Source organism: Sceloporus occidentalis, unplaced genomic scaffold (genome assembly GCF_023333645.1).
Source record: "Sceloporus occidentalis isolate IW3139 unplaced genomic scaffold, rSceOcc1.0.p SCAF_174, whole genome shotgun sequence".
In the NCBI taxonomy this organism is placed as follows: Eukaryota; Metazoa; Chordata; class Lepidosauria; order Squamata; family Phrynosomatidae; genus Sceloporus; species Sceloporus occidentalis.
Genome location: NW_028317154.1, coordinates 325,131 through 347,546, shown reverse-complemented (window position 1 = coordinate 347,546; position 22,416 = coordinate 325,131). Strand labels below are relative to the sequence as shown.

Here is a 22,416-nt window from a genome sequence, read left to right as displayed (position 1 = left end):
TGCTGATGTTTAAGATTGCATTGATGTAAGAGATCATAAAGAAGACCAGTACCTGAGTACGTCCCCTCTTTGTCAATTCTCTCATGGCTATGGCTGCCGTCTGTGTCCATAGTTCTGGAAAAGTGCTTGCTTCTTTAATTTCCTGATTTTATAATCATATGTGAAAAAAATGAAAAGGAAAGAGATTACAAAAAAAAACATGTGTATGCATTTTTATTATGTTAACACTTAAGTGTTTTCCACACTCTTTCCTGTATTATGCAATCAAAGTTACTCAGAAATAACCGTTGCTTAAAATAAAACTCCTTTGAAAACCCCAATAGTTCTAATATCTATGCAAGAACCATAGTTTGCCCGACCTCTGAATACTTTCATTAGTCCCTGGCCTTATTTTATATCTAGCTTAGCCTTATGCTTATCGCATGCTTGCTTAAACACCCTCACTGTATTCATCTCTGCCACTTCTGCTGGAAGGCTATTCCGTGCATCCACTACCCTTTCAGTAAAGTTATGTTAGTTTTAAACCTTTGCTCCTCAAAGCTTAAGACTATGTCCTCTTGTTGTGATAGCATTTCATATTTTAAATAAACTCTCTTCCTTTATCACGTTGATTTAAGCGTTTCTATCGTATCCCCCCCGTCACGTCTTTCTTCCAGGCTATATAGGTTAAGATCCTTTAACCTGTCCTGGTAAGGTTTATCCTGTAATCCATGAACCATTTTAGTAGCCCTTCTCTGAACTTTCTAAAACATATCTATATCCTTCACAAGTGAGGTCTCACCAGTGATCTGTATAACGTCATGAGCTCTTCCCTCTTCCTACCGCTAATACCTCTCGCTATACAACCAAGCATTCTGCTCGCATTTAAATAATTGCCCATAAACCCCTTTCCTCAGATGTCAATATTAGGACTGTAACACATATTCTATACTCTGCCCCTGCGTTTTTATGCCCCGTGTGCGTTATTTTGCACTTATCCACATGAAACTTTAAGTGCCACAGCTCAGACATTTTTTCTAATTTACCAAAAATCATTTGCCATTTGGCTTCTCCCTCCAGGAACATCAACCCTGTTGCAAATCTTTGCGTCATCTGAAAAAAGACATACCTTACCATCAAGACCTTCTGCTATATCACTTATATTAAATATATTAAAGAGAATGGGTCCAAGCACAGATCCCCGAAATAACAAGACCTCGCTCCAAATATACGCCATTAACTACAACCCTCTCTTGTCTGTCACTCAGCCGCTGCTTAATCATTCGACATTGGGATCTAAACTCAGAGATTGCGGTTTATTATGTAGGATAATAATGATCAATTATTTTAGTCACCCAATCAAAAATAAAATCAATAAGATTAGTTTGGCATGATCTTCCTGAAGTAAACCAATTTTGTTTTTGAACTTTAAACCCTTGTGACTTTAGATGTTCCAACAATCCTATCCTTTAAAGTAATTTCCATTCATTTCTCCACTACTGATGTAAGACTCACAGGGCCGTAGTCGCCCGACTCCACCCTACCTGCCTTTCTTGTGAACGGGCCCAGCACTCGCAAAGTTCCAATCTTCTGGGACTATTCCCGTTAATGGATTAATTTAACCGGTCATCGTTAACGGTTTTGCTAGTACTACAGGTTTTCATACTGTGCATGGGTATCCTCTACCCTGTTGTTCAAGTGCTTCTGAAGGAACTGGTCAGTGGTGTGTTGAGTGTTTGCTATGTGTTTTAAATTTTGATTTTGCAATTTTTCTACCTTTCATAAAAGCCAGTGTACACAATTAAAATTAATCGGCCTATAAATACTTTCTATTACCTGAGATAGAATGCATCCAAAGATTTACTGCAGTGAAAATAGAGAAATTGGAATTCAATAACCTAAGAAAACCGTCACCTCTGGTAAATGAATCCAGCACCCGCTGGGTGTCAGGAGTTTTGCCAATACATTCTCAATGTGAAAATATATCTGGTAAGAAAAACATTTAGAACCATTAATAAGAGATAATCTGGGGGGAAAAAAACTGCTCGTAGGAGAACCTTACTGGAAAAACCTAGAATGCTGAGCATTAGTCCTGGCAGGTCAGCAATTCATTCAATGACCATCTCAATTTTGAAGGAAGAACGAGCAATGTGAGTGATTATTAGACTCACCACAGACTCACCATTGGTTTTATGCATAAATACTAAACCTTGTTCTTCTTGCAAATTGTGTTTTCATTGTATTTTGTAGACATTTTTGCTACAAGGTGAGTTTAATCCACATGGGACCAACAAGGAACTCTCTCTGTTGTTGAATTCCAACTCTCATAAGGCTGTAAATATTGGGATCTGTAATTCCACAACCAAAAAGAAAAATGTTGGCTGTCCCTACAAAAAATGTACACTTCAGACTTTTTGCAGAGGTAAGCATAGGCACCATGTGCCTCTGAGTATCAATAATATCATAGTAAGAAAGAGATAAGATATATATATATATATATACTTTTTTTTATTAAATAGTCTTTTACATAACAGATACTTTTATTCCTCTTATAGGTTTCCTATAAGAACAATGGCATTTTACACAATGTAAGAAGCCGCCAGTCTACTTTTTAATTATAATTTGAGCGTTGAATCCATGCCTGGGATTGAGTTTGTAATTCTACAGTTTGGTAGACTCTTCCGTATATCATCTATACCACGCCCCTCAAAGATGATCCCATTTAGATTGAGATATTTTAGGACTGGCAAAGTGACACACACAGCTATTATACAGTTTGAGGACAGACCGTTGCAGTGTTCGAGCCATAACGTCTCCAGAGTCTTAACACCAGAAATACAAGAGAGACCAGAGTCTGTCAAGGAGCGAAAGTTTGTAAGAGCCAAAATCCGAAGATGCTTCATGTGACATCCAATTAAGTGCAGGGTGATATCTGTAATGCTGCAACCATGAAGCTTTAAATGCTCCAGGCTTTTCAAGTAAGGTACAGCTTTCTGAATACCAATGTCGTTTACTCTGTAAGTGCCGGTGAGTGATAACGTTTTTAACGACGATTGACTGCATACAGTCTCCAAGTGGTGATTGGAGAACGAAGATACATTTCTAAGAACGAGAGTCTGCAAATTTGAGAGATTTTTGTTCTTGGTGGGCGATGCTTTCAACCAGTCCATTGGGATCTCGCATTGGTGTAACGCCAACGTTTTCAAAGTTGATGGAAAACATTTATAGTTCAAGGAGCGGAGGCTAGTCTCTTCCAGGTGGAGGTTTTCAAGGTTGGGATATCGTTTCTCCATCTCCTGAAGCACTGCAGATGTTAGGAATTCTTGCTTCTTCGCCGAATTCAAGAGACCTTTTACCTTTAGGGTTTGCAGGCTGGTTCCAATCCTGTGTCTCACGAGGTGCCAGAATATTTTTGAATTTAGCTGTTATAACAAAAAAAAAAAAAAAAACTATCATACCAATATAATATATGTATTAATACAAGTACAATAATCTGTTTAAAATAGCTTAATAGTGTCTGGCTCTATTTAGACAACGTTAAACACTTTCTTTTCCTATGTTATTTTTGAGGGTATCGCTAAAGCAGCTTTGTCCCCTTACTTCATAAATAAAATAAACATTTGTCAACCCATCACGTGAGCACCGATGGTCTGTGAAAATAGCTATACGCCAAATACACACAGCTTTCTGGTGGAATATTTATACAGACACAGAGCACTATATAGCAATGTAAGGTCCAACTTACTAGTAAATCAGAGATATTTTTAACAGACCTGAACAGTTATACAAGACTGTGAAAAAGTATTTTCCCACTTCCTTCTTTGTTTGCTAATTTTAGTTTGCTTTAAAAAGTGGTCAATCTTCACAGGAGTGGCCGGCCTACCAAAATTCCCCCAAGAGCGCATTGACGACACATCCAGGAGGTCACAACAGAAGCCAAACTAACATGTAAAGAACCGCAGGCCTCACTTGCCTCAGTTAAGGTCAATGTTCATGATTTCACAATAAGAAAGACTGCTGACGGAAAAAATAAAGAACACAGCATTCCACATAACAGTCAAACCTGGTGGTGTTAGTGTGATTGTCTGGGGATGCTATGGTGCTCCAGGACCTGGGCGCAAATCCTGAAGGAGAATGTCTGGCCACCAAGCACAGAAGAGAGTCTCTCTCTGAATGGCTCAAAAGACACAAAATAAAGGTTTTGGAGTAGTCTAGTCATAGGTCTGACTTGAATTTGATTGAGATGCTTTGGCCTGACATTAAAAATTCTGTTCATGCCTAAAAACTCCCCAAGTGGCCAAAATTCCTACACAGCGATGCAAAAGACTGTCAGTTAGTGCAAATGTTTGAAGACAGTTGTTGTGTCGACACTGGTGGCACAACCAGTGAATAGCTTAGAGGGGCAATTACTTTTTCACATGAGTAAAAGGTTTTGATTACCTTCAATAAATAAAATAATCATTTAAAATCTGCATTGTGTTCATTTTTATATTAGACAAGGTAAGTTATTTAGATGATCGAAAACATTTAAATGTGACAAATACGCAAAAAAGAAGAAAAATACCTTTTCACAACACTGTATGTAGTACAATGCACAGGCATATTAAAAAAATGCTCAGCACATTATTCAACACTGTCCTACACTCAGCATAACCTCAGATATTACACCTCATACATTTGCCCACCCCAGATGCTCTGTCACATTATGTAGCACCGCTCAGCACCATCACATTGGCTATACTCACCTTACACCTGCATTCTACATTTACCTGCTGCAGAAACATTTCCTTGGGTACACCCCTACCTATTCTATAGAAGAAAAAAGCCAGACACGTATTTCGACCCAAATACTACTGCATCACCCCAAAACCTCTCTTTCTCGTACCAGTAGCAGATCACACAGAAAACTGCTGGTCACACTAAGTTTACATTGCCTATAAACAAGATTTTTTTTTACAAACCAAACAAAAAAAAAAATGTAAAAAAGTTTTTTATTGTAACTCTAGCATAAAAAAAACAAACTGGTGGGTGTTCCCCTTTATCGTAGAAAGGTTTAAGCTCCGTATTGGAACAGAATGTACAAACTGCTTAATCTTGCTCTGCTAGTGTGACTGTGTTGGAAACCACTGAATTAACGTACAATACCAGAAATCAAAATCAGTTAAATGTATATATCACAAACAACAACATCTATTTTCCATGACATCAAAAATATTTAAACTATTCTAAAACTAAACACATTTTTCTTCCTGGAAGGCCGGCACAATTCATGTATTTTTTATTTAATATAGATGCCTAGTTGTGCATCGTGTGATATAATTTTATAAATACAACATAAAATTAAAAAAAAATTGTATTTCAACTTATTCTCCTATACATGCCAAGTTAAATATTTAACAGAAACATAAGTACTAAACTGTTCTATGCAGATCACCAAGCTTACTACATAATAGAAAAGCTTTTGGCGAGATTGTGGATTGGGGACCATGGAGTACCTTTTTGTACAGGATATGTGGTTGGCTCCTAACCTCTACTTTGACAATTATTTATTTAAAATCAGGGGCAGATCGGGTTGCCCAGGTTGGTGGTCCTAAATGAAACGGTTACAGGCAAGTTCTCTGATCTCCCCAAAAGGCCCATAGACACTACAAAGAGTGCTTAGGTGGCACAGGCACATTAGCATGGTATACTTAGTAGCTGAGGTCCTTAAGAGGTAGAGCGCCAGGATACAATGTACCGGCACTCAACAGGCTGTCCAAGGGGCTGCTGCTGGGAGTCAAGCCTAGGGCAGTGCCCTCCATAAATACATTGCTGGTCTTTAGTGGATTTGGATCTCTCCAGCTGGCTAGAACACATCTACTCACTGATTTTATATATACACCGTATATATTATACACACATAAATATATGGTATCAATCATTAACACCTTCCGCACTTAACAAGCAAGACTTTCTCCTGGTGGGGGAAATATGGCTGCCGGTTGCTTACAGGAACTGTCCTTTAATTTTGCCTTTAATATACCGTATTTGCTTGGTCGTCTTCTAATCAGACCTCAAACAGAGGTCTGAATACAAGGCTAAGATCCAGATTCCCCCCGCAGCGCTGCAGGGGAACTGGATCCTCCTCTCTGGCAGCTGGAGGAGGTCTGTGTGATTCACACAGACAACCTCTGCTGCTGCTGGCACCTCTGCCAGGGCTTCTCTATGACGGAGTGCCGGCATCACATGACCTTCCGGTGCTCATTCATAGAATCCCCGGCTGAAGTCCCAGCAGCAGCAGAGGTTGTCTGCACGCACCACACAGTCCTCCACCGCCTCTCTCACTAGACACCTAGCAATCTGAAGCACGGGGAGAAGTCTAGGGATGTACTGGTAAGTCGGGGGAGAGTAAGAGTGGCATGGGGGGGTATAGGGCTTTCTGAAGGCAGAGTGGCATATAGGGGGTAAAAATGAATATCAAGGAGCCAGAGTGGCATATAGGGGGTAAAAAGGAATATCAGGGAGGCAGAATGGCATATAGGGGGGCAGAGTGGCATATAGGGGTATATATCCAGGTTCTCTTTTTTTCCTAAATTAATATTCAAATTTTGTGGGGGTCACCTTATAATCGAGCATTAATCATTACATACTCTGCAGAGTGTTTCTGTTAGAGACACTCTTCAAAACTGCTTAGCTTCCCCCATTCCAATTAGATGGGAACATAGACTATAGCACATTATATTCAATTCACGTGTATGTTTTTTTTTCCCCCATAAAAAGTTGATAAATTGATTCCATTCACGCTGCTCAATGCTGCTTCTGCCCCTAGATCTTTTTGAAACCCGCTACTGCCCCTGCACAGAAACATGTACCCTTTGCGTTGAGATTACAGAAAAATACAACCGATCAAACAGCCCCCACCTACTTCTACCCAACGAGCCAGTCTCAGATCTAAAAAGATGAACAGGAATAAAAAGGTTTTAACCTAAAAACAAATATATATATATAAAAATTATCAATGTAAATCGGTCAAGAACCAGAATTAAAGCAAGCGTACCTTGTATGGCGTCAGATCAACATTTTTCCACAGCGATTTGTCCATTATTAGCCTTTTCCAACGTTTGCAAACTCTGTATATACAAAATTTAAAAGAAACAATTACTGGATGCGCGGCTGCCAGAAAGCATGGTGTGCGGGGAGAGGTGGAGCGGCTGCCAGAAAGCGCGGTGCGCGGGGAGAGCTTGGGCGGCTGCCAGAAAGCGCGGTGCGCGGGGAGCTTGGGCGGCTGCCAGAAAGCGCGGTGCGCGGGGAGAGCTTGGGCGGCTGCCAGAAAGCGCGGTGCGCGGGGAGAGCTTGGGCGGCTGCCAGAAAGCGCGGTGCGCGGGGAGAGCTTGGGCGGCTGCCAGAAAGCGCGGTGCGCGGGGAGAGGTGGAGCGGCTGCCAGAAAGCGCGGCGAGAGGTGGAGCGGCTGCCGGAAAGCGCGGCGCGCGGGGAGAGGTGGAGCGGCTGCCGGAAAGCGCGGGGAGAGGTGAGAGGTGGAGCGGCTGCCGGAAAGCACGGCGCGCGGGGAGAGGAGGGGGGGCTGCCGGAAAGCGCGGCGCGCGGGGAGAGGTGGAGCGGCTGCCGGAAAGCGAGGTGTGCGGGGAGAGGTGGAGCGGCTGCCAGAAAGCATCGTGTGCAGGGAGGGAAGCTCCTGACAGGTGGGTAGTTAGGGGGAAGGGCCGGACTGAGTATAACAAGGCAGCCCTGGCACTTTAAGGCCGGATGACCAGTACGGGCCTGTCAAGGTACTGGAAGGGAAGAGGAAATAGCCAGAGATGACGCTACCTCCAACTATACATCGCTGTTGTACTCTACCCATAATAGGTGAATGCCTGGGTAATTTACAGTCCGTCAAGAAACTGCCAGTTCACCCTGTTTCGTTGACCAACGTTTGCCCTAAAGATCCTAATTTAATCACACAGATTTTACATGGACATCAATGTCGGGCATTCACGCTCCTTACTTCATGGCACGTCCTTTTACCGACATTTAAATTCATTTGTATCATACTCTTTTGGCTGTCAGGAGAGCGACTGCGAGCTTTAAACCCACCGGCGCTTGAAGAGTTAACATGGGATTGTGACTATCACCTGTCGTGACACAATAGCCCCCATTTGCCGCCATATTATAAGGCCCTTTACCTGCCGCTCCGGATCAAATCCCGTACTGACAAGAAACCCAGCACCTCAAGCAGTACATTATCCGGGAGCCACGACATGGTCGGTGAAACGGTAATACCGTAACTCTCGCCACAACTCGCACCAACCGACATCTTTGTAGCCGTCACAGAGTTCTAAGCACTAGAGGTGGCGAGCACGATTTAACAACACTGTCTCCAGAGGAGTGTATACAATTGTATTGTGGAAGACATATTTGTGAAGACCATGGTCGATATTAATTAGGCCACTGGCATAGCTAAAATGGCTTCTAATACGTCGGAGCTATTCGCTTAAGAGGGATATACACATGTTTGGTGTCGAAAGAACTATATGCGTCCGTGTCACGGACAAAGCCAGTCTGAATTCCATGTCCGCGCCTCGGAACTAAATTTCACTAATGTTTACCAGGGAATCTTAATTGTTTAGAACTCGGAGACTGCACTCAGGATACTGAAACTTTAAAACGAATTGCTCCCAGAGCAATATTTGTATTTCCTTTTCTCAAATGAAAGAATTTCCCTTTCCTCAAAAGTTTTTTTTGTATAGCCTGATGATGCGCTTCGGTGCTTTTTTGTGTTGTTGTTGTAGTATTACAGGGAGTCGTTGTAGCGGGTTTCTGTAGTGTAGCGGTTATCACGTTCGCCTAACACGCGAAAAGTCCCCGGCTCGAAACCGGGCAGAAACATCCTCTCCTCCCCCCCCTCCCGTTTACTCACTCATTTTTTTAGTTTTAAAAATGCAAAATATGTTCTGTTAAACATCCTTAATAATATATAACTCTGAAAAGGTTTGAAACGAATTAATTTTAATTGAAATAAAAGATTGCTCCAGGTGAGGCTCGAACTCACAACCTCGGCATTGCTCATCAGTTACTGTCATATAAGTACCGCGCGCTAACCGATTGCGCCACTGGAGCCGTTGAGTAGATGCTCGTGCTTTCCATGTATCGTTGTTATATCCATGCTGTACATCCTTCCATGGCGTTAATACACAAACTGGTATGATTTCACATATAAACTCAACAAATTGTCAAATACTCGGATTGAGACACCATTTCAGACATAGGGGTTGTTGAATACATATTGCCTCTGCAGAATGGTCAAAGCTAAACTCTCAGTATTAGAGCTTGTCATGATTAACTCATATAACGTAGTGGATGCATGGAAGGGTAACCCAGCAGAGGTGGTTAGCTTCTTTGTTTAAGCATTCAATGAGTTAATCTGAGGTTGATCTAAATGTGTTTCTTTGTGCATGCCCTCTGTATCTGTTCTGGCTAGAGGTGTCATCTTCCCAAAGGACCCCTGTAGTGATTCATGGCCTCACAGATAAGGACCCTGAGTTATAGGAATTCCATTCCTATCTTAAGTGGAGGGGTTTCCATCACCTTTACCCCACCATAACTTATTGGCACATCAAAGATGGGAACCAATTCTTGGAAAAGGTGTCATATAATTGGACATGTGGTCAGAGGGGTGTTTTCTTGAAACAGAGTCTGATTTAGGGACAATGCAGCGACCTCAGAGCAGAACTCCATGATATACTCTGATCAGAACAACATCGTAAGAAACCATCTGGACTTAAGGAGTTCCCACAGGCCTGCTTATTGGAGAAACTCGTGAGTGAGGGTCCTGTGTTTAAGTCCCTTTGTTTTTAAGAACTGTTTGCTGTTTTATTTTTCTTTTGTATGTCTTGTTTTTGTAATTCTGGCACTGTGTAATCTTTGTCTTTTTGTTATTAAAATATTCATAATCTAAGTCTGTCTTTGGGCTCTAGTATCGATATCCACGAACCCTAAGAGAGGATAACACGTTCCCATATTGTTATTAAGTTTTACAGGATATATATATATATATATATGTTAGTTGCCCGGGGTGGGTTGATATATATATAGAGATAAAGGTTCTAATTCGGATTTCTCACGAATCCGGTATCAAAATCGTGAGTGGTGGCAGACTACCTGGGGGGATACAGGCAGGATTTGGGGGTTAATTTGGTGTAAGTTATGCCTTGTTAAGGGGTGAAGTTAGTAAATCCAGAGGCCTGGTGCTATTAACCCCTTCATGCCCACGCACTCCACACAGTCACGGCTTGGCAAGTAGTCCTGACCGTGACAGCGCTAACTAGCAGGAATATCTTCACTGTGCTTTCAAGCAAGCATTTCTACCTTTCCTTTTGCTTGTGGGAACAAGCCAACTACTTCTCCACCTTTTTTCATGATCACGAAGCTCCTTTTTTCTTTCTCCTTTTTTTCTTCTTCTTTGGGGTATATTTTAGCACCCTATCGCTACATTGTTTAGTCATTTCCTACCAAAGAATTTGCCGGCCATAGCTCAATTTCTAGAAAACATGGTCTCACTCTTTTATGCGCTCAAGAAGCTACCTCAATCTTCTTGCTAAAGCAACAGGTATCCAACTCTTAACATGCGTGGGTCGGTGGCGCGATGGATAACGCGTCTGACTACGGATCAGAAGATTGTACGTTTGGCTCCTACCTGCCTGCCGTGATCGTATAGTGGTTAGTACTCTGCGTTGTGGCTGCAGCAACTCCAGCTCACAGCACTCTTACTCTTTTATGCTCTCAAGAAACTGCCTCAATCTTCTCGCTAAAGCAACGGGTATCCAACTTCTAATGTGTGTGGGCCAGTAGTGCTAAAGCAACGGGTATCCAACTTCTAATGTGTGTGGGCCAGTGGCGCAATGGATAACACATCTGACTACGGATCAGAAGATTGTAGGATCAACTCCTACCTGGCTCATCTCGTTTGCCGTGATCGTTTACCCTGATCGTATAGTGGTTAGTACTCTGTCTTGTGGCCGCAGCAACCCCGGTTCCAATCCGTGTCATGGCACTCTACTTTTTCTAAATTGCTACAGTCCTTTCAAGCTCCTGTCCAGAATTCCTTGTTACGGATATGTTCTCGCAACACCTGTTCATTAGAGGCTGCGTGTGCTTAAGTGCACATTCACTTGGGAAGAAAGAGTCTGACACAGATGGAAAACAATGAGAGGTAACTAGCAGAAATATCTTCACTGTGCTTTCAAGCAAGCATTTCTACCTTTCCTTTTGCTTGTGGGAACAAGCCAACTACTTGGCCACCTTTTTTCATGATCACGAAGCTCCTTTTTCTTCTTTTTTTGGCGTATTTTAGCATTCTATCTCTACATTGTTTAGTCATTTCCTACCAAATAATTTGCCTCCCATAGCTCCCTTTCTAGCAAACATGAAGTCTCACACTTTTATGCTCTCAAGAAGCTACCTCAATCTTCTCGCTAAAGCAACGGGTAACCAACTTTTCACACGTGTGGGCCAGTGGCGCAATGGATAATGCGTCTGACTACGGATCACAAGATTGTAGGTTCGACTCCTACCTGGCTTGTCTTGCCTGCCGACATTGTATAGTGGTTAGTACTTTGCGCTGTGGCCTCAGCAACTCCAGCTCACGGCACTCTAATTTTTCTAAATTGCTACAGTCCTTTCAAGCTCCTGTCCAGAATTCCTTGTTACGGATATGTTCTCGCAACACCTGTTCATTAGAGGCTGCGCGTGCTTAAATGCACATTCACTTGGGAAGAAAGAGTCTGACACAGATGGAAAACAATGAGAGGTAACTAGCAGAAATATCTTCACTGTGCTTTCAAGCAAGCATTTCTACCTTTCTTTTTGCTTGTGGGAAGAAGCCAACTACTTGGCCACCTTTTTTCATGATCACGAAGCTCCTTTTTTCTTTCTCCTGTTTTCTGCTTTTTTTTGGCGTATTTTAGCATTCTATCTCTACATTGTTTAGTCATTTCCTACCAAATAATTTGCCTGCCATAGCTCCCTTTCTAGCAAACATGAAGTCTCACTCTTTTATGCTCTCAAGAACCTACCTCAATCTTCTCACTAAAGCAACGGGTATCCAACTTTTAACATGTGTGGGCCAGTGGCGCAATGGATAACGCGTCTGACTACGGATCAGAAGATTGTAGGTTTGACTCCTACCTGGCTCATCTCGTCTGCCGTGATCGTATAGTGGTTAGTACTCTGCGTTGTGGCCGCAGCAACCCCGGTTCAAATCCGGCTCACGGCACTCTAATTTTTCTAAATTGCTACAGTGCTTTCAAGCTCCAGTCCAGAATTCCTTGTTACGTATTTGTTCTCGCAACACCTGTTCATTAGAGGCTGCGTGTGCTTAAATGCACATTCACTTGGGAAGAAAGAGTCTGACACAGATGGAAAACAATGAGAGGTAACTAGCAGAAATATCTTCACTGTGCTTTCAAGCAAGCATTTCTACCTTTCCATTTGCTTGTGGGAACAAGCCAACTACTTGGCCACCTTTTTTCATGATCACGAAGCTCCTTTTTTCTTTCTCCTTTTTTCTTCTTTTTTTGGCGTATTTTAGCATTCTATCTCTACATTGTTTAGTCATTTCCTACCAAATAATTTGCCTGCCATAGCTCCCTTTCTAGAAAACATGAAGTCTCACTCTTTTATGCTCTCAAGAACCTACCTCAATCTTCTCACTAAAGCAACGGGTATCCAAATTTTAACATGTGTGGGCCAGTGGCGCAATGGATAACGCGTCTGACTACGGATCAGAAGATTGTAGGTTCGACTCCTACCTGGCTCGTCTTGCTTGTCGTGATCGTATAGTGGTTAGTATTCTGCGTTGTGGCCGCAGCAACTCCGGGTCACGGCACTCTATTTTTTCTAAATTGCTACAGTCCTTTCAAGCTCCTGTCCAGAATTCCTTGTTACGCATATGTTCTCGCAACACCTGTTCATTACAGGCTGCACGTGCTTAAATGCACATTCACTTGGGAAGAAAGAGTCTGACACAGATGGAAAACAATGAGAGGTAACTAGCAGAAATATCTTCACTGTGCTTTCAAGCAAGCATTTCTACCTTTCCTTTTGCTTCGTTCATGATCACGAAGCTCCTTTTTTCTTTCTCCTTTTTTCTTCTTTTTTTGGCGTATTTTAGCATTCTATCTCTACATTGTTTAGTCATTTCCTACCAAATAATTTGCCTGCCATAGCTCCCTTTCTAGCAAACATGAAGTCTCACTCTTTTATGCTCTCAAGAACCTACCTCAATCTTCTCACTAAAGCAACGGGTATCCAACTTTTAACATGTGTGGGCCTGTGGCGCAATGGATAACGTGTCTGCCTACGGATCAGAAGATTGTAGGTTCGACTCCTACCTGGCTCGTCTTGCTTGTCGTGATCGTATAGTGGTTAGTACTCTGCGTTGTGACCGTGACAGAGCTAACTAGCAGGAATATCTTCACTGTGCTTTCAAGCAAGCATTTCTACCTTTCCTTTTGCTTGTGGGAACAAGCCAACTACTTCTCCACCTTTTTTCATGATCACGAAGCTCCTTTTTTCTTTCTCCTTTTTTTCTTCTTCTTTGGGGTATATTTTAGCACCCTATCGCTACATTGTTTAGTCATTTCCTACCAAAGAATTTGCCGGCCATAGCTCAATTTCTAGAAAACATGGTCTCACTCTTTTATGCGCTCAAGAAGCTACCTCAATCTTCTTGCTAAAGCAACAGGTATCCAACTCTTAACATGCGTGGGTCGGTGGCGCGATGGATAACGCGTCTGACTACGGATCAGAAGATTGTACGTTTGGCTCCTACCTGCCTGCCGTGATCGTATAGTGGTTAGTACTCTGCGTTGTGGCTGCAGCAACTCCAGCTCACAGCACTCTTACTCTTTTATGCTCTCAAGAAACTGCCTCAATCTTCTCGCTAAAGCAACGGGTATCCAACTTCTAATGTGTGTGGGCCAGTAGTGCTAAAGCAACGGGTATCCAACTTCTAATGTGTGTGGGCCAGTGGCGAAATGGATAACACATCTGACTACGGATCAGAAGATTGTAGGATCAACTCCTATCTGGCTCATCTCGTTTGCCGTGATCGTTTGCCCTGATCGTATAGTGGTTAGTACTCTGTCTTGTGGCCGCAGCAACCCCGGTTCCAATCCGTGTCATGGCACTCTACTTTTTCTAAATTGCTACAGTCCTTTCAAGCTCCTGTCCAGAATTCCTTGTTACGGATATGTTCTCGCAACACCTGTTCATTAGAGGCTGCGTGTGCTTAAGTGCACATTCACTTGGGAAGAAAGAGTCTGACACAGATGGAAAACAATGAGAGGTAACTAGCAGAAATATCTTCACTGTGCTTTCAAGCAAGCATTTCTACCTTTCCTTTTGCTTGTGGGAACAAGCCAACTACTTGGCCACCTTTTTTCATGATCACGAAGCTCCTTTTTCTTCTTTTTTTGGCGTATTTTAGCATTCTATCTCTACATTGTTTAGTCATTTCCTACCAAATAATTTGCCTCCCATAGCTCCCTTTCTAGCAAACATGAAGTCTCACACTTTTATGCTCTCAAGAAGCTACCTCAATCTTCTCGCTAAAGCAACGGGTAACCAACTTTTAACACGTGTGGGCCAGTGGCGCAATGGATAATGCGTCTGACTACGGATCACAAGATTGTAGGTTCGACTCCTACCTGGCTTGTCTTGCCTGCCGACATTGTATAGTGGTTAGTACTTTGCGCTGTGGCCGCAGCAACTCCGGCTCACGGCACTCTAATTTTTCTAAATTGCTACAGTCCTTTCAAGCTCCTGTCCAGAATTCCTTGTTACGGATATGTTCTCGCAACACCTGTTCATTAGAGGCTGCGCGTGCTTAAATGCACATTCACTTGGGAAGAAAGAGTCTGACACAGATGGAAAACAATGAGAGGTAACTAGCAGAAATATCTTCACTGTGCTTTCAAGCAAGCATTTCTACCTTTCTTTTTGCTTGTGGGAAGAAGCCAACTACTTGGCCACCTTTTTTCATGATCACGAAGCTCCTTTTTTCTTTCTCCTGTTTTCTGCTTTTTTTTGGCGTATTTTAGCATTCTATCTCTACATTGTTTAGTCATTTCCTACCAAATAATTTGCCTGCCATAGCTCCCTTTCTAGCAAACATGAAGTCTCACTCTTTTATGCTCTCAAGAACCTACCTCAATCTTCTCACTACAGCAACGGGTATCCAAATTTTAACATGTGTGGGCCAGTGGCGCAATGGATAACGCGTCTGACTACGGATCAGAAGATTGTAGGTTCGACTCCTACCTGGCTCATCTCGTCTGCCGTGATCGTATAGTGGTTAGTACTCTGCGTTGTGGCCGCAGCAACCCCGGTTCGAATCCGGCTCACGGCACTCTAATTTTTCTAAATTGCTACAGTGCTTTCAAGCTCCAGTCCAGAATTCCTTGTTACGTATTTGTTCTCGCAACACCTGTTCATTAGAGGCTGCGCGTGCTTAAGTGCACATTCACTTGGGAAGAAAGAGTCTGACACAGATGGAAAACAATGAGAGGTAACTAGCAGAAATATCTTCACTGTGCTTTCAAGCAAGCATTTCTACCTTTCCATTTGCTTGTGGGAACAAGCCAACTACTTGGCCACCTTTTTTCATGATCACGAAGCTCCTTTTTTCTTTCTCCTTTTTTCTTCTTTTTTTGGCGTATTTTAGCATTCTATCTCTACATTGTTTAGTCATTTCCTACCAAATAATTTGCCTGCCATAGCTCCCTTTCTAGAAAACATGAAGTCTCACTCTTTTATGCTCTCAAGAACCTACCTCAATCTTCTCACTAAAGCAACGGGTATCCAAATTTTAACATGTGTGGGCCAGTGGCGCAATGGATAACGCGTCTGACTACGGATCAGAAGATTGTAGGTTTGACTCCTACCTGGCTCGTCTTGCTTGTCGTGATCGTATAGTGGTTAGTACTCTGCGTTGTGGCCGCAGCAAATCCGGGTCACGGCACTCTATTTTTTCTAAATTGCTACAGTCCTTTCAAGCTCCTGTCCAGAATTCCTTGTTACGCATATGTTCTCGCAACACCTGTTCATTACAGGCTGCACGTGCTTAAATGCACATTCACTTGGGAAGAAAGAGTCTGACACAGATGGAAAACAATGAGAGGTAACTAGCAGAAATATCTTTTTTTTTTTTTTTTTAAATTCACCGTTTATTGAGCAGTGTAAAATACAGAGACCATAAACAATATGCAGGTATAAAAGTAGATGGTAGCAGGCAGCATACCAAACACAGATCCAAATGAGGGTAAACAAACCATCACATAGCATAGATGTCACAGACGATACTATTACATAAAGTCTCCTGAGTGTAAAAAGAACAATGGATGCCACCAGGTCGATCCAGCCCGGCCACAAGAGGCAGAGAATCGTGGAAAAATCAGCAGAGGCAAGGTGACAACACATTCTGCATACATCAAATAAACGGAGCCGAAAAAGGAAAATAAACATATATAACAGAACTAGAAAACAGCTCCACAAGCAGTTGCTCCGGATAAACATAGATACATAAAAGAGGTGACGGTAAAAATAAAAAATGCATAAGGAGGACACATACAACAGAGTAAGGACCTGCTTCGACCATCCCTACCCGTCATCCGAAGAGCGTAGTGAGTCGTCGCGACTGAGCATAGCTAGTGAGGGGAGCGCGGGGGAGGAGTAGCCGTGAGGTACTGACCCAAAACGTCCCTAAAATCCGCTGAGGCAACAAATTCATGCCACCAGAACCAGCGCCTGGTATGCTGGTAACCCTTTCCCCTGGACGTCCAGACTAACTCCTCCATTTGTTCAATAAGAGTTACCTTCTGAAGCCACACAGAGATTGGCGGGGGAGCGGGTGTACGCCAAAACTTGGGTATCACGGCCTTGGCCGCATTGAGGAGGTGTATGGTAAGTGTGCGCTTGTAAGCTTGAGGTGCAAGGGAGGTAAGGTGTAACAAAACTGCTTCTGGTTTATCCCAGAGATCCATGCCACCTACACGCTCCACCACCCGCAAAACCACTCGCCAGAAGGACTGAACCACCGAACATTGCCACCATATGTGGTACAAAGTTCCCCTGTCGGACCCGCACCTCCAACAAGTATCAGAGACCGAGGGAAAGAACCTATGGAGGTCCACGGGCGTCCTGTACCATCTCGTCAAAAGCTTGTACGAGCACTCCTGAATCCTGCTGGAGATGGAGCCCCGATGAATAGCAAACAAAACCTTATCCCAGTCCTGAAGGGATGGTGAGACGGAGAGATCTCCCTCCCACATGCTCATAAAATAGGGTTTCGACCTGGATGCGGAATCCAACAGCAGGGCATAGAGCACCGACAACAGATGCGGGGTCTCTGAGGTAGAAGAACATAGCAACTCAAAGGGGGACAACGGGCGGGACAGGAGGGGGCCCCTGGGAATAGACAGTACAAAATGCCGAGTCTGAATGTAAAACAGAAGTTCACTAGCAGAAATATCTTCACTGTGCTTTCAAGCAAGCATTTCTACCTTTCCTTTTGCTTCGTTCATGATCACGAAGCTCCTTTTTTCTTTCTCCTTTTTTCTTCTTTTTTTGGCGTATTTTAGCATTCTATCTCTACATTGTTTAGTCATTTTCTACCAAATAATTTGCCTGCCATAGCTCCCTTTCTAGCAAACATGAAGTCTCACTCTTTTATGCTCTCAAGAACCTACCTCAATCTTCTCACTAAAGCAACGGGTATCCAACTTTTAACATGTGTGGGCCAGTGGCGCAATGGATAACGCGTCTGACTACAGATCAGAAGATTGTAGGTTCAACTCCTACCTGGCTCGTCTTGCCTGCTGTGATCGTATAGTGGTTAGCACTCTGCGTTGTGGCCGCAGCAACCCCAGTTTGAATCCGGGTCACGGCACTCCAGTCTTTCTAAATTGCTACAGTCCTTTCAAGCTCCTGTCCAGAATTCCTTGTTACATATTTGTTCTCACAACACCTGTTCATTAGAGGCTGCGCGTGCTTAAGTGCACATTCACTTGGGAAGAAAGAGTCTGACACAGATGGAAAACAATGAGAGGTAACTAGCAGAAATATCTTCACTGTGCTTTCAAGCAAGCATTTCTACCTTTCCATTTGCTTGTGGGAACAAGCCAACTACTTGGCCACCTTTTTTCATGATCACGAAGCTCCTTTTTTCTTTCTTCTTTTTTTGGCGTATTTTAACATTCTATCTCTACATTGTTTAGTCATTTCCTACCAAATAATTTGCCTGCCATAGCTCCCTCTCTAGCAAACATGAAGTCTCACTCTTTTATGCTCTCAAGAACCTACCTCAATCTTCTCACTAAAGCAACGGGTATCCAACTTTTAACATGTGTGGGCCTGTGGCGCAATGGATAACGCGTCTGTCTACGGGTCAGAAGATTGTAGGTGCGACTCCTACCTGGCTCGTCTTGCCTGCCGTGATCGTATAGTGGTTAGTATTCTGCGTTGTGGCCGCAGCAACCCCGGTTCGAACCCGGGTCGCGGCACTCTAATTTTTCTAAATTGCTACAGTGCTTTCAAGCTCCTGTCCAGAATTCCTTGTTACGGATATGTTCTCGCAACACCTGTTCATTAGAGGCTGCGCGTTCTTAAATGCACATTCACTTGGGAAGAAAGAGTCTGACACAGATGGAAAACAATGAGAGGTAACTAGCGGAAATATCTTCACTGTGTTTTCAAGCAAGCATTTCTACCTTTCCTTTTGCTTGTGGGAACAAGCGAACTACTTGGCCACCTTTTTTCATGATCACGAAGCTCCTTTTTTCTTTCTCCTTTTTTCTTCTTTTTTTGGCGTATTTTAGCATTTTATCTCTACATTGTTTAGTCATTTCCTACCAAATAATTTGCCTGCCATAGCTCCCTTTCTAGCAAACATGAAGTCTCACTCTTTTATGCTCTCAAGAAGCTACCTCAGTCTTCTCACTAAAGCAACGGATATCCAACTTTTCACACGTGTGGGCCAGTGGTGCAATGGATAACACGTCTGACTATGGATCAGAAGATTGTAGGTTCGACTCCTACCTGGCGCATCTTGTCTGCCGTGATCGTATAGTGGTTAGTACTCTGCGTTGTGGCCGCAGCAACCCCGGTTCGAATCCGGGTCACGGCACTCTAATTTTTCTAAATTGCTACAGTGCTTTCAAGCTCCTGTCCAGAATTCCTTGTTACATATTTGTTCTCGCAACACCTGTTCATTAGAGGCTGCGCGTGCTTAAGTGCACATTCACTTGGGAAGAAAGAGTCTGACACAGATGGAAAACAATGAGAGGTAACTAGCAGAAATATCTTCACTGTGCTTTCAAGCAAGCATTTCTACCTTTCCATTTGCTTGTGGGAACAAGCCAACTACTTGGCCACCTTTTTTCATGATCACGAAGCTCCTTTTTTCTTTCTCCTTTTTTCTTCTTTTTTTGGCATATTTTAGCATTCTATCTCTACATTGTTTAGTCATTTCCTACCAAATAATTTGCCTGCCATAGCTCCCTTTCTAGCAAACATGAAGTCTCACTCTTTTATGCTCTCAAGAACCTACCTCAATCTTCTCACTAAAGCAACGGGTATCCAGTTTTTAACATGTGTGGGCCAGTGGCGCAATGGATAACGCGTCTGACTACGGATCAGAAGATTGTAGGTGCGACTCCTACCTGGCTCGTCTTGCTTGCCGTGATCGTGTAGTGGGTAGTACTCTGCGTTGTGGCCGTATCAACCCTGGTTCGAATCCGGGTCATGGCACTCTATTTTTTCTAAATTGCTACAGTCCTTTCAAGCTCCTGTCCAGAATTCCTTGTTACGCATATGTTCTCGCAACACCTGTTCATTACAGGCTGCACGTGCTTAAATGCACATTCACTTGGGAAGAAAGAGTCTGACACAGATGGAAAACAATGAGAGGTAACTAGCAGAAATATCTTCACTGTGCTTTCAAGCAAGCATTTCTACCTTTCCATTTGCTTGTGGGAACAAGCCAACTACTTGGCCACCTTTTTTCATGATCACGAAGCTCCTTTTTTCTTTCTCCTTTTTTCTTCTTTTTTTGGCATATTTTAGCATTTTATCTCTACATTGTTTAGTCATTTCCTACCAAATAATTTGCCTGCCATAGCTCCCTTTCTAGAAAACATGAAGTCTCACTCTTTTATGCTCTCAAGAAGCTACCTCAGTCTTCTCACTAAAGCAACGGATATCCAACTTTTCACATGTGTGGGCCAGTGGTGCAATGGATAACACGTCTGACTATGGATCAGAAGATTGTAGGTTCGACTCCTACCTGGCTCATCTCGTCTGCCGTGATCGTATAGTGGTTAGTACTCTGCGCTGTGGCCGCAGCAACCCTGGTTCGAATCCGGGTCACGGCACTCTAAATTGCTACAGTGCTTTCAAGCTCCTGTCCAGAATTCCTTGTTATGTATTTGTTCTCGCAACACCTGTTCATCAGAGGCTGCGTGTGCTTAAGTGCACATTCACTTGGGAAGAAAGAGTCTGACACAGATGGAAAACAATGAGAGGTAACTAGCAGAAATATCATCACTGTGCTTTCAAGCAACCATTTCTACCTTTCCATTTGCTTGTGGGAACAAGCCAACTACTTGGCCACCTTTTTTCATGATCACGAAGCTCCTTTTTTCTTTCTCCTTTTTTCTTTCTCCTTTTTTCTTCTATTTTTGGCATATTTTAGCATTCTATCTCTACATTGTTTAGTCATTTCCTACCAAATAATTTGCCTGCCATAGCTCCCTTTCTAGCAAACATGAAGTCTCACTCTTTTATGCTCTCAAGAACCTACCTCAATCTTCTCACTAAAGCAACGGGTATCCAACTTTTAACATGTGTGGGCCCGTGGCGCAATGGATAACGCGTCTGTCTACGGATCAGAAGATTGTAGGTTCGACTCCTACCTGGCTCGTCTTGCCTGGTGTGATCGTATAGTGGTTAGTACTCTGCGTTGTGGCCGCAGCAACCCTGGTTCGAATCCGGGTCGCGGCACTCTACTTTTTTTAAATTGCTACAGTCCTTTCAAGCTCCTGTCCAGAATTCCTTGTTACGGATATGTTCTCGCAACACCTGTTCATTAGAGGCTGCGCGTTCTTAAATGCACATTCACTTGGGAAGAAAGAGTTTGACACAGATGGAAAACAATGAGAGGTAACTAGCAGAAATATCTTCACTGTGCTTTCAAGCAAGCATTTCTACCTTTCCATTTGCTTGTGGGAACAAGCCAACTACTTGGCCACCTTTTTTCATGATCACGAAGCTCCTTTTTTTCTTTCTCCTTTTTTCTTCTTTTTTTGGCGTATTTTAGCATTCTATCTCTACATTGTTTAGTCATTTCCTACCAAATAATTTGCCTGCCATAGCTCCCTTTCTAGCAAACATGAAGTCTCACTCTTTTATGCTCTCAAGAACCTACCTCAATCTTCTCACTAAAGCAACGGGTATCCAGTTTTTAACATGTGTGGGCCAGTGGCGCAATGGATAACGCGTCTGACTACGGATCAGAAGATTGTAGGTTCGACTCCTACCTGGCTCGTCTTGCTTGCCGTGATCGTATAGTGGTTAGTACTCTGCGTTGTGGCCGCAGCAACCCCGGTTCGAGTCCGGGTCACGGCACTCTAATTTTTCTAAATTGCTACAGTGCTTTCAAGCTCCTGTCCAGAATTCCTTGTTACGTATTTGTTCTCGCAACACCTGTTCATTAGAGGCTGCGCGTGCTTAAGTGCACATTCACTAGTCTGACACAGATGGAAAACAATGAGAGGTAACTAGCAGAAATATCTTCACTGTGCTTTCAAGCAAGCATTTCTACCTTTCCATTTGCTTGTGGGAACAAGCCAACTACTTGGCCACCTTTTTTCATGATCACGAAGCTCCTTTTTTCTTTCTCCTTTTTTCTTCTTTTTTTGGCGTATTTTAGCATTCTATCTCTACATTGTTTAGTCATTTCCTACCAAATAATTTGCCTGCCATAGCTCCCTTTCTAGCAAACATGAAGTCTCACTCTTTTATGCTCTCAAGAACCTACCTCAATCTTCTCACTAAAGCAACGTGTATCCAACTTTTAACATGTGTGGGCCCGTGGCGCAATGGATAACGCGTCTGTCTACGGATTAGAAGATTGTAGGTTCGACTCCTACCTGGCTCGTCTTGCCTACCTGGCTTGTCTTGCCTACCTGGCTCGTCTTGCCTACCTTTCTCGTCTTGCCTGCCGTGATCATATAGTGGTTAGTACTCTGCATTGTGGCCGCAACAACCCCGGTTCGAATCCGGGTCGCGGCACTCTACTTTTTTTAAATTGCTACAGTCCTTTCAAGCTCCTGTCCAGAATTCCTTGTTACGGATATGTTCTCGCAACACCTGTTCATTAGAGGCTGCGCGTTCTTAAATGCACAT

The 22,416-nt window shown here is 43.1% G+C and overlaps 1 protein-coding gene and 15 non-coding genes across 16 annotated transcripts; 14 read left to right on the top strand and 2 right to left on the bottom strand.

The window, feature by feature from the left end:
* Positions 1-2,594: 2,594 nt before the first annotated feature.
* Positions 2,595-8,242, bottom strand: LOC149279082 (F-box/LRR-repeat protein 12-like). Its single transcript, XM_089501429.1, has 3 exons — positions 8,142-8,242; positions 7,016-7,088; positions 2,595-3,401 (listed from the first exon to the last, which is right to left on the bottom strand). The coding sequence occupies exons 1-3, from the start codon at positions 8,216-8,218 to the stop codon at positions 2,595-2,597; spliced, it is 957 nt and encodes a 318-aa protein (XP_089357555.1). The 5' UTR covers positions 8,219-8,242.
* A 529-nt stretch (positions 8,243-8,771) lies between these two features.
* TRNAV-AAC (transfer RNA valine (anticodon AAC)) lies at positions 8,772-8,844 on the top strand. Its single transcript has one exon. It is a non-coding gene; the product is annotated as a tRNA-Val (tRNA).
* Positions 8,845-8,982: 138 nt separating this feature from the next.
* TRNAI-UAU (transfer RNA isoleucine (anticodon UAU)) lies at positions 8,983-9,075 on the bottom strand. Its single transcript is given in 2 exon segments — positions 8,983-9,018; positions 9,038-9,075. It is a non-coding gene; the product is annotated as a tRNA-Ile (tRNA).
* A 3,001-nt stretch (positions 9,076-12,076) lies between these two features.
* On the top strand, positions 12,077-12,149 carry TRNAR-ACG (transfer RNA arginine (anticodon ACG)). Its single transcript has one exon. It is a non-coding gene; the product is annotated as a tRNA-Arg (tRNA).
* Positions 12,150-12,699: 550 nt separating this feature from the next.
* TRNAR-ACG (transfer RNA arginine (anticodon ACG)) lies at positions 12,700-12,772 on the top strand. The gene has a single exon. It is a non-coding gene; the product is annotated as a tRNA-Arg (tRNA).
* Positions 12,773-15,211: 2,439 nt separating this feature from the next.
* On the top strand, positions 15,212-15,284 carry TRNAR-ACG (transfer RNA arginine (anticodon ACG)). The gene has a single exon. It is a non-coding gene; the product is annotated as a tRNA-Arg (tRNA).
* A 550-nt stretch (positions 15,285-15,834) lies between these two features.
* TRNAR-ACG (transfer RNA arginine (anticodon ACG)) lies at positions 15,835-15,907 on the top strand. The gene has a single exon. It is a non-coding gene; the product is annotated as a tRNA-Arg (tRNA).
* A 1,842-nt stretch (positions 15,908-17,749) lies between these two features.
* TRNAC-ACA (transfer RNA cysteine (anticodon ACA)) lies at positions 17,750-17,822 on the top strand. The gene has a single exon. It is a non-coding gene; the product is annotated as a tRNA-Cys (tRNA).
* Positions 17,823-18,985: 1,163 nt separating this feature from the next.
* On the top strand, positions 18,986-19,058 carry TRNAH-AUG (transfer RNA histidin (anticodon AUG)). The gene has a single exon. It is a non-coding gene; the product is annotated as a tRNA-His (tRNA).
* Positions 19,059-19,066: 8 nt separating this feature from the next.
* On the top strand, positions 19,067-19,138 carry TRNAH-GUG (transfer RNA histidin (anticodon GUG)). The gene has a single exon. It is a non-coding gene; the product is annotated as a tRNA-His (tRNA).
* A 470-nt stretch (positions 19,139-19,608) lies between these two features.
* TRNAR-ACG (transfer RNA arginine (anticodon ACG)) lies at positions 19,609-19,681 on the top strand. The gene has a single exon. It is a non-coding gene; the product is annotated as a tRNA-Arg (tRNA).
* Positions 19,682-20,231: 550 nt separating this feature from the next.
* On the top strand, positions 20,232-20,304 carry TRNAH-AUG (transfer RNA histidin (anticodon AUG)). Its single transcript has one exon. It is a non-coding gene; the product is annotated as a tRNA-His (tRNA).
* An 8-nt stretch (positions 20,305-20,312) lies between these two features.
* On the top strand, positions 20,313-20,384 carry TRNAH-GUG (transfer RNA histidin (anticodon GUG)). The gene has a single exon. It is a non-coding gene; the product is annotated as a tRNA-His (tRNA).
* A 475-nt stretch (positions 20,385-20,859) lies between these two features.
* Positions 20,860-20,932, top strand: TRNAR-ACG (transfer RNA arginine (anticodon ACG)). Its single transcript has one exon. It is a non-coding gene; the product is annotated as a tRNA-Arg (tRNA).
* A 551-nt stretch (positions 20,933-21,483) lies between these two features.
* TRNAR-ACG (transfer RNA arginine (anticodon ACG)) lies at positions 21,484-21,556 on the top strand. Its single transcript has one exon. It is a non-coding gene; the product is annotated as a tRNA-Arg (tRNA).
* Positions 21,557-21,564: 8 nt separating this feature from the next.
* On the top strand, positions 21,565-21,636 carry TRNAH-GUG (transfer RNA histidin (anticodon GUG)). Its single transcript has one exon. It is a non-coding gene; the product is annotated as a tRNA-His (tRNA).
* Positions 21,637-22,416: the final 780 nt, after the last annotated feature.

Excerpts from the sequence above, each read along its gene's own strand:
- LOC149279082 (XM_089501429.1), bottom strand. The coding sequence starts at position 8,218 with ATGTCGTGGCTCCCGGATAATGTACTGCTTGAGGTGCTGGGTTTCTTG. Across the intron at positions 7,089-8,141 it reads GATTTGATCCGGAGCGGCAG|AGTTTGCAAACGTTGGAAAA; the intron begins GTAAAGGGCCTT and ends TTGTATATACAG. Across the intron at positions 3,402-7,015 it reads TTGATCTGACGCCATACAAG|CTAAATTCAAAAATATTCTG; the intron begins GTACGCTTGCTT and ends TTGTTATAACAG.